The 9790-nt window shown below is 40.7% G+C and overlaps 1 protein-coding gene across 1 annotated transcript in view; it reads left to right on the forward strand.

Moving 5' to 3' along the window:
- Nucleotides 1-395: 395 nt before the first annotated feature.
- The window catches only part of COPB2 (coat protein complex I subunit beta 2), a 63243-nt gene continuing 53848 nt past the window's right edge, over nt 396-9790 (forward strand). The window contains exon 1 of the mRNA XM_019663908.1: nt 396-584. Coding sequence (XP_019519453.1) covers nt 396-584 — 189 coding nt within the window. The remainder of the gene's footprint in view (nt 585-9790) is intronic.

Raw genomic sequence — 9790 nt, forward strand, 5'->3', positions numbered from 1 at the left:
ACTCTTCCATGGCCCCATTCTGCTTTCCAAAACAATTCATTTGCCACAAGTCCAATGTCCCCACACCTGCCTGCCCAGCTGGTCTTCGGTAGCTTCAGATCAAGCAGCCATTGCTGAGACATCCCAAGGGGCTCAGGGCTGCAGAACTGTCCTGAGGCCAGGCAAGGTGTTTGGCCACTCATTACAAAGTTAATGTGACCCACTGGTCTCATTCCATCTGGTCTACCTCCTCCCGGAGTCCTTCAAGTATCTTGCAAGTCCCTTGAGCTTAAGGAATGCAGAAGGGGTACAAGCTTTTTTTTTTTTTTTGGAATCAAATCAATGTATATATGATTAAAAAAAAAATAGCCAACACGGAAAAGTGCAGAGAAGGGTGGAAAATTAGAAACCCCGTCATGAGACATGGAGCCTTTGATAATATCCTGGGAGAACACCCTCATGGTCATTTGTATGAACATAAACACATGATCACAGATAAGCAGATCAACATGAACGGGGTCTTCCTTTACATGATGCTCCATCACCTAGTTATTCTCACTCAGAAACGGGAAATGAAGATCCCAATCTTCATTCTCAACACTGTGGTATTCCGCTGTGCGTATTTCCATCGGCTCTCAATCAGTTTCTGACTGCACAAGTCATCTGTGTTAACTATGATAAACAACAGTAGAACCAATATCCCTTATCCTATCTCATTTTTATTGTTTTAGGCACTTCTTTGATTTTTCTTCTTAAGTACTAACTACCAAAAGTAGAGAGTTAATCAAAGAGCTAAGGCCTTTTTTTTTTCTCTTCTTTTTCTTTCATTGCTATAAAAGTCTGGTAAACAAAAACAGCTGTCTCCAAATGGCCAGAGGAAATTTTCTTTTGTTTCTCGGGTTTTCTTCTAGACAGGGTTCGTCATCTATCCTTTGCCTTCATATGTGACTTGCTTTCATACTTGTGATGTATTCCTTTTTCTTTTGCTCATTATAATGTAGGGAGCTCTGACAAAACTTTCTTTATGGACTCTGTCCTATTATACCCCAAATTTGGGTGTCTTCTCCAAGCTCTATAGGCTGGGGTAATGCAAGTCTTTCCAATTCTTTTATATCCTGAGGGTGCAGCATGGAGTCATGTATAAGGCATGTGAAACTGAGATACCACAGTAATAATTATTACTGGCAGAATCTACCAGTGGATGCTCAAATTAGTGTGAGAAAACTTGAAGAGAAATTAAATATTTGCATATCTCAAAATATCTCCCTTAAGATGTTTATTAATTATAAAGGGAAAATAGCAGTTTTACAGTAAAGAAACCCAGCAAACACCACCTTAGCCAAGTGATCAAGGATAACTATCACCAGTAATAAGGCATATTGACATCATATAGCCTGATATATATGCTGAGAAGGTCACATCACTCTGTGGTATCCCTGCCCAAAATCCATAGCCTCAGCCTCATAGTGAGAAACATCCAACAAAACCCAATTGACATATTCTACATTATAACTGACTGGTATTCTTTAAAAGTGGCAAAGTCACCAAACACAAGGAAAGACTGAGGAAGTGTCACAGAGCGGGGGAAACTAAACAGACCTGGGAACTAAATGCAATGTGAGCTCCACATTAGTGGAAGAACTGGTGAAATTCGAATTAAGCCTGTAGTTTAATTAATAGTAATTAATAGCACTAATAGTAACATTCATAGTACCAATGTTAATTTCATGCTTTTAATCACAAAAGCCATGCTTTTACGATGGCTATGTAAGATGTTAACATGAACATCCAGAGCAGCTAAAAAATGGGCACTTTCTTTGCAACTTTTCTGTAAGTCAAAATGCATTTCAAAAGAAAAGGTTTTTTAAAATTGTTACTTTGTGAGGGTGAAAAGGATAACTATTGCATTGTTCTGTACACCTGAAACTAACAATAAAAAATTAAAAATAATAAAAATAAATTTAAAAAAAATACAATTGGATATGTAAGTGACATAGAATGTCACCTAGCCACGGTGGTCTGAAAGACACAGGTGGGAGTGCCCTGCCTTTAACATTTTCCTCTCCAGCCTGTCAAGACGTCTGAAATCCTATCATTCAAAATGGTTTACTTTCCACTAAGGTGTTGTGTTCCCACAGATCCATATAATCATGCAACAGATATTTATTGAGCACTTTCTATGTTCGGTCATCTGCTAGGTAGTAGGGATAAGTAGTGAATATGACAAGACCTCTGTCCCCCTGGAGCTTCCATTCAGCCATTAGCATCTTCGTATGAACTAGTTGGTTGGCTCCCTTTGTTACAGCAGCCACAAATCAGGATACTAAGGAGGGTAAACTTGAATAAGTAAAAAAGAGGAGGCTAGGCTTCAGGCATGGAGCAGGTGCCTTTCAGAGAAGGCAGGCCTGTACAGGGGCTTCCAGAACGTCTAAGATCTGAGCATGACACCAAGACATCTGGGAGGCAATACAGGCCTTACTCTGAGTGTGAAGCACAGAGAAGGAAAGGGAGTGCCATGGAGCCAGGACCGAGGCCATCTCTGGGGCCAAAGAAGCAAAAAACCCCAAACCTTGTTCTGCATGAGTGCCTACTATATGTCAAGCACAACACTCAGTGCTTTCCATGTATAAGACATGTAAAACTCATACTTCTGAGGTATTATCATTCCCATTTTACAGATGAGGAAACTGAGGCTTAGAGATGTTAAGTATTTTACCCAAGAAAACATAATTCTATTATAGTAACAGGTAAAGCCAGGATTTAGCTGATTCACGGAAAGCTTTAGATTTGGCTGCCATAGGTCTCACCCTTGGCCAGGCACTAAATAAGGTCTTTCCTTCTCTCTCTCTCTCTCACCTTCTCACACACTAAGGTTAATTATTTAACATATAATATATATCTTGAGTATGGCATTTTGCAGCACTGAGCTTTAAACAGCGCATGTTCAAATACATTTAATCCAGCGACTATTTCAAGGAAATTAGTGGCCACAGGGTGAGAGAATGCTCAGATTTCCCAGCACATCATAACACCTCTGAATCAGCTGAGGAAATGATTTGCACACTCTGCAGTAGGCTGAGAAAGAGAGATTCACTTAAAGACTTTAGAGCTGACTCCCTGGTGCTAAGGAGCGAAAACGCTGCCACTGAGAAGAATTAAGGTACCGCCTAGCGGTTGAAGATATTAATGCAGAGAGAGAGGATTGCCAACAACTATGGAGAAACACGCCTGTTTGGGTTTTTTGGAGGGGATGCCCTGTAAGTGAGTGTTGTGTGTACAATTATACACATTTGTTTATTTTATTTTATGTATTAAATACACATCGACATTTTTTATGGGGATGAGTGTGGGGTGGGAATGAGAAGGGGTGAGAATTATGGGGACACACCCATGTGCCCCTGTCTGGATCCTGTAACCCTTCTTCATTGACATGTTGCAATGACTATGTTCGTTGAAGTTTTAGTCCGAGGCCATAGAACTCCATGGAGTTAATAGTCCTTTAAGATTTCCAACTCACGACAGTAGTAGTAATAGCTGCCATCAACTGAAGGCTTATGGCTGTGACCGTGTGTGTATACATACAAGTATGTTATATATACTTCACTTATACATACAACTGTATTTTTTAAATTTTTCTCTTGAAATGACTTTTGACTTACAGAAAAGTTGCGAAGAAAGATTGGAGAGAGAGAGAAAGAGACCTTCAATCCTCTTGTCAGTCTTATTCCATATTGCAGATAAGAAAACTGAGATTTGGAACTTAAGCAGCTTGCTCAAGGTCATACAGCTTGTCAAAACCAGGCCTACCGACTTCTGAAACCATGTTATTAACCTTCATACTACACTGCCTTTGTGTCACATATTACACTGCAGTGAACTTGTGTTAGCAGCATCAAATCAACTAATAGTTATTATGTACCCACTTGATACACAGTACTGTGTTTGGTACTATTGGGGTAACACGCACGCAATCTGATGCCCATTCTCGAAAATTAAATAGTTTTATTGAATAAGGTAATGCATAAAGACTTAAAGAGTTAAGTAACAACATATATAAATATATATATATTATATTATACTTATATATAATATATATTTAACTATATATTTTTATATATGTTATATATATATTTAAGCTGACAGAACAACCTAGTAGATAAGGCATTAAGACAATGTTGTTTACTTGCCAAATAGTATTAACAAGAATTGTCATGAGGAAAGTCAATTCAGGAGATACTCGTATATGAGGGGTGTTTTGGAAGCTGGTTAGGATTTAGGTGCTCTGGAGGAGCAGGTGGTGCTTTCCTTGGAGGCGGCTACCCCAGAGGGTCATGAAACAGGTGAAATGGCCACGAAACATTGGGCTGGAGGCCTGGAGACTCAGTCACTGACTTAGACAAGGCACCCCTCCTGCTTTGCTCCTCAGTTTTCCCATTTTCCATTTGTAAATTTAGGACGTCAGCTCCTCTAAGAACCTTGTTGGTCTAAAATTCTGCTGTTCCATGAGTCTGGAAATATGAGCAGACTCACAAAGGACTGCAGAGTGTTAGAGAGTTTTACTGGTGGGGGAGTGGCTGAGCTGTCACTTCAGCAGCTCAGTCACCTGGAGGAAGAAAAGGCAAGTCGGCCCACCCACATTCACAAACATGCCGAGGGCGCCCCTTCATGGTCAATGGCAGCACACCCTCTTGGGTGGGCTGGAGAACCAAAGACATGTAGCACTGTTACCAGGTGGTAGGTATGGCATTCCATCAAAACACATTTTTCCTGGCATCACAACTTCCACACATGTCACTGTGTAAAAGAAGCAACACAACACAGTAGAGATGGAAACCCCACCTGACAGGCATAACCAATGGTATACTTTCCCATGAATGGTCCAAAGTTCCCAAAATACACGTGCTCACATCTATCTCCAGGCCTTTGAACATGCTGCGCTTCTCACTCAGAACTAACACACTCATACTCACTCATACACTTCTATGCCGCTATACCTTTATTCACAATATTTTCTGTCATTTATTCAATTCTTGCTAATGGGTATGAGTCCAGGCCCCACAGCTCAGGAGCACAAGAAATGTAACCTTTATTTTTCTATAAGTCAAAATAGATTCTAGTCTGAGTCCCTATTCTCTAGGTGGACAACCAATGTGGAGCGTCTCTCCAACCTCCTGATTGTATCTATATGCGGAGGCAGTTCGAGGGGGATGCATGTAGCATCCTTGACATTCCCTGTCCGTGCTGGCTAAGCGGTCCCCTGGCCTATCTGCTGAGGAAAGAGACACAGGTTCCTCTAGCTCCTGAGTTGCACAAGTCGATTTGAGGCGCCTGTGGTCCTTTTCCCAGGGAAACATGTAAAAGCCGGAACGGGAAAGACCTTGGGTTTTTTTTTTTCTTTTATTTTGGCCCATTGAAGTGGTGGATTACGCTGATTGGTTTTCAAAGATTGAGCCAGACTTGCACCCTTGAAATAAACCCCATTTGACCACGGTGTATAATGATGTTTATATATTGCTGAATTATTTGTGCGTATAATTTATTGAGGATTTTTGTGTCTAAGTTCATGAGGAAAATTGGTCAGTAGAGATTTTTTTTTTCTTATTTGTATTGTGTTTGTTTAGTTTTGGTATTAGGGTAATATTAGCTTTATGAGATGAAGTGGAAAGTTCTCTTTTTTCTTTTTCCTAGAAGAGATTGTGTACAATTAATGTTATTTCTTCTTTAAACATTTGGTGGAATTCTCCAGTGAAACCATTTGGGCCTGGAGATATCTTCTTTAGGAGTTTTAAAATAAACTCCATTTTCTTCCTAGTCATAAAGCTAGTCACATAGTCTATTTTATATTAGGAGAGTTGTGTGTGTGTGTGTGTGTGTGTGTGTGTGTGTGTGTTTAAATGTCCATTTCATCTAAGTGGTCTTATTTATGTAGAGTTGTTTGTAGTATTTCTTTATTATCCTTTTGATGTCTGCAGAGTTTGTAGTGATAGCCCCTGTTCACTTCCGATATTGGTAATTTGTGTCTCCTCTCTTTTTTTTATTTGTTAGTCTTCTTTTCTAGAGGTTTGTCTATTTTACTGATCTTTTTAAAAAACCCAGCAATTTGCTTCATTGACTTTCTCTATTATTTTTCTGTTTTTAATTTCATTGATTTCCACTCTTTATTATTTCCTTCTACTTGTTTTGTTCTTTTTCTAGGTCCTTAAGGTGAGAGCTTATATTATTTATTTGAGGCTTTTTCCTCTTTGCTAATGTAGGCATTTAGTGCTATAAATTTCCTGTCAGCACTGCTTTAGCTTGACTCACAAATTTTGATATGTTTTATTTTCATTTTGATTCCATTTAATGTATTTTTTCTTTTATTATTTCCCTTGAGACTTCCTCTGTGGCCCATTGATTATTTAGATGTGTATCATTTAGTTTTCAAGTGTTTGGAGATTTCCCTCTTATCTTTCAGTTACTGATTTCTAGCTTGATTTAATTGTTACCAGAGAACACAATGTTATTTCAAATTCTTTTAAATTTTTTTGTTTTAAATTTTTGTTCTATGATCCAAGATATGCTCTATCCTGGTGTATGTTCTATGGGCATTTGGTAAGAATGTGCATTCTGGTAATGTTTGGTGGAATGGTCTGTATATGTTGATTAGATCCTGTTTGTTGATGATGGTGTTAACTTCATAGAGTTCTTCTATCCTGACCAACTTTCTATCTAGTTGTTTTATCAATTGTTGGGAGAGGGGTAATGAAGTCTTCAACTATAATTGAACTTTATATTTAACCAAAAGGGGCATGAATTTAAACAGGTAAAAAAGCATGATATCAGGAAGTGAGTACCATGGACACTTTTAAGAGATACCACCTGTACTTGTCAGGGTTCTTTATGAAACAGATCCAATATGAAGAGATTTATTATGAGGCATTGGCTCAGGCAATAATGGAGGCCGAGAAGTCCCAGGATCTGCTATCCACAAGCTAGAGACCCAGAAAAGCCAGTGGGGTAATTCAATTCAAGTCCATAGGCCCAAGAACCAGGGGAGCCACTGGTCTAAGTCTCACTCCAGGGTCAGAAGAAGATTGGTCCTAGCTCCGTCAGGCAGAGAGTAAACTCTCCCTTTTTCACCTTTTTCCTTTCTATTCAGGCCCTCAATAGATCTGATGATGCCCACCCACATTGCAGAGAGCAATCTGCTTTACTCAACTCAATTCAAATGCTAATCTCATCTGGAAACACCATCACAGACACCCCCAGAAATAATGTTTAGACAAAAACCTGGGGGCACCTCATGATCCCATTAAGTTGACACATAAAATTATCCATCACACTACCCAATACCCTGAAAGTTACGGGAACTCTAATGGCCACATCTAAAAAAGAACTGACCATCATCTTTGTCAGCTTCAATGAATCTATCCAAAGGGGCCAGTGTGTTCTCTGGCCTGTCTAGAGTCGAGTTGTAAGTTGTCAGAAATAGCTTGGTGACAGTGTTATCTGTTCCTGAAGTGCAAGGGAGATCCCCAGGCCTAGGGAGAAAGGGAGCCACATGCTGCCAACCACGGTCAGGGCCACATGACATGCTTGGCTCTATTTTCCTCCAGGGTCACTAAACATACAGGGTCATCAAACTCAGGTAACTTGAGGAAGAGACCTTCCACTACACTTGTTTTTTGTTTGTTTGTTTAAGATTTTTATTGGGGAATTGGGGGGATGGGAACAGTGCTGGGGAATTGGGGGAAGGGGAACAGACAAGTTGCTGTCCTTTTGTTCTTCAGTCTAGTTGTGGAGGACGTTGCTTCACTGGCCCAAGTTGGTACCATCACTGCGCTCTTCCCGGGTGAGGCAGATCAGTCGCTGGCTTCTGGATGGCCGCTCACAGCAGCTGCTGGCCGCTCACGCTGGCTGCTGGCTACACACGGTAGCCCATGGCAACCCACTGCAGCAGGGGCTGCAGCCTACGCCGTCGCAGGCAACTCACGGCAACTCAGCTCCAGGTTGAGCTGTTGTTCAGCATCTTAGCTGTAGAGGGCAGTGTGACTGGCCCTCATATGTGGGATCCGAACCGGGGCCCTCTGGCGTCCCAAGCCAGTTCTTAACCACTGCGCCACTCGGCCCTACACTTGTTTGTTAATGGCTCAATAAGCGAAGCACAGTAGAAATAGCAGGAAGATAGGAAATTTCAAATGTTGGTGAAAACTGTATTTAACCTTTCCTAAAGGAACATTAAAGATGCTTTAATACTTTGGTTGGGGGACCCCCGATGTGTGAAAAAAGAAACAGCAATTGCTGACAGAGTCATTTTCCACTGAAGGAACCATGCCAGAATCAATTTCTAATAGGAGGGAAGGGTAATGAGAGTGCATTGTGGATTATGGTCACATTCTACATCTCTAAAAGCTTCTTCAGACAGACTGTAAATTACCCTGACCTTAAAGAAAATGTTCACACTAAGGCTTTGGTTTTTATGAACATTCCACCTGGACAGCCTGACCTGGCTTTAGATAAAATAAGAAACCAGCTGAGCCACACATAGCCAAGCAACACATAGCCAAGAGTTAGGCCTGGTTGATGATTGATTCATCAGTAATAGAAGACCAGCTAGAAGTCTTTACATGGGATTTGTACTGGACCCTCTTCCGGAAAGCCAGGCCCCTCTGCTTTTGTAGCAGTCTCCTGCCCTACTCACCCCCAGCCCATCCTCCAGCCCACTTCTTCCTGGCCCTTTTATTAAACACTTAATGCTGAGCTAGGTGCTATACAGGGATACAATATAGAAAAAAAAAAGGAAGGGAATTAACATTTACTGAATGCTCCTTGGTCATTGAGTGTTTTGGAGCCTAGTTAACTAAACATGATCTTTTTAACAGGTAGGGCTGTTACCTTACAACACCCATCTGTGTTTGAGGCCCAGCTCTACCACGTATTGTGACCTAGAGCAAGTTATTTAACCTTTGTGACCACCAGATTTCTGTAAAATGGAGGTACTTTAAGGGTTGTTGGATGAAGCTCCAAACACTGACACATAGCCAACTGGTGTTACTATCTGCATCAGCTGAAATCTGGCCCATTCTCAAGTGTCACCTATCCAAGAAGCCTTCCACAATCTCCTGAAGTAGATAGTATCCTACCTTCCTCCTTTTGTCTTCGGTTTTCTTACTGGAGCTCAACCAAGGCAGTGAAGGCTGTTGGAAAGCGGGAATCTTCACTGTGTTCCTAGCAGCACCTAACAATGCCTTGCACACAGTGGGTCTTCTATAAAAAGTCATTGAATTGAAATAGTCAAGCTGAATTCTTCATGGCAAACTACCCATTTAGTGCCCTAAATTTGCTAGTTGTCTAAATTGCCCTTTCTCAACAAAGAAAGAGATGTTTTACATTTATAACAGAGTCACATAAGCAAGATTTGGGTTCTACATTTAGCATATTATACAAAATCATGACCAAATAACCCTAAAAAACATTCTTAAGGATTGAGCCATGCTGGTGACTGACACACTGTCTTTCAATAAATCCAACACAGCCATTTCCCCCTTTAATTATTGATTCTTGGGTTAAGACTACATGACACAGATGGATTGCATTTAGAGGCATGTGGTAGGAAAATCACCTGTTTTTATTTATTTATTTAATTAATTTATTTATTTTTAAGATTTTTATTAGGGAATTGGGGGGATGGGAACAGCGGTGGGGAATTGGGGGAAGCGGAACAGACAAGTTGCTGTTGTTTTGTTCTTCAGTCTAGTCGTGGAGGACGTTGCTTCACTGGCCCAAGTTGGCACCATCATTGCGCTCTTCCCAGGTGAGGCAGATCAGTCGC

Source organism: Hipposideros armiger, unplaced genomic scaffold (assembly GCF_001890085.2).
Source record: "Hipposideros armiger isolate ML-2016 unplaced genomic scaffold, ASM189008v1 scaffold_410, whole genome shotgun sequence".
Lineage (NCBI taxonomy): Eukaryota > Metazoa > Chordata > Mammalia > Chiroptera > Hipposideridae > Hipposideros > Hipposideros armiger.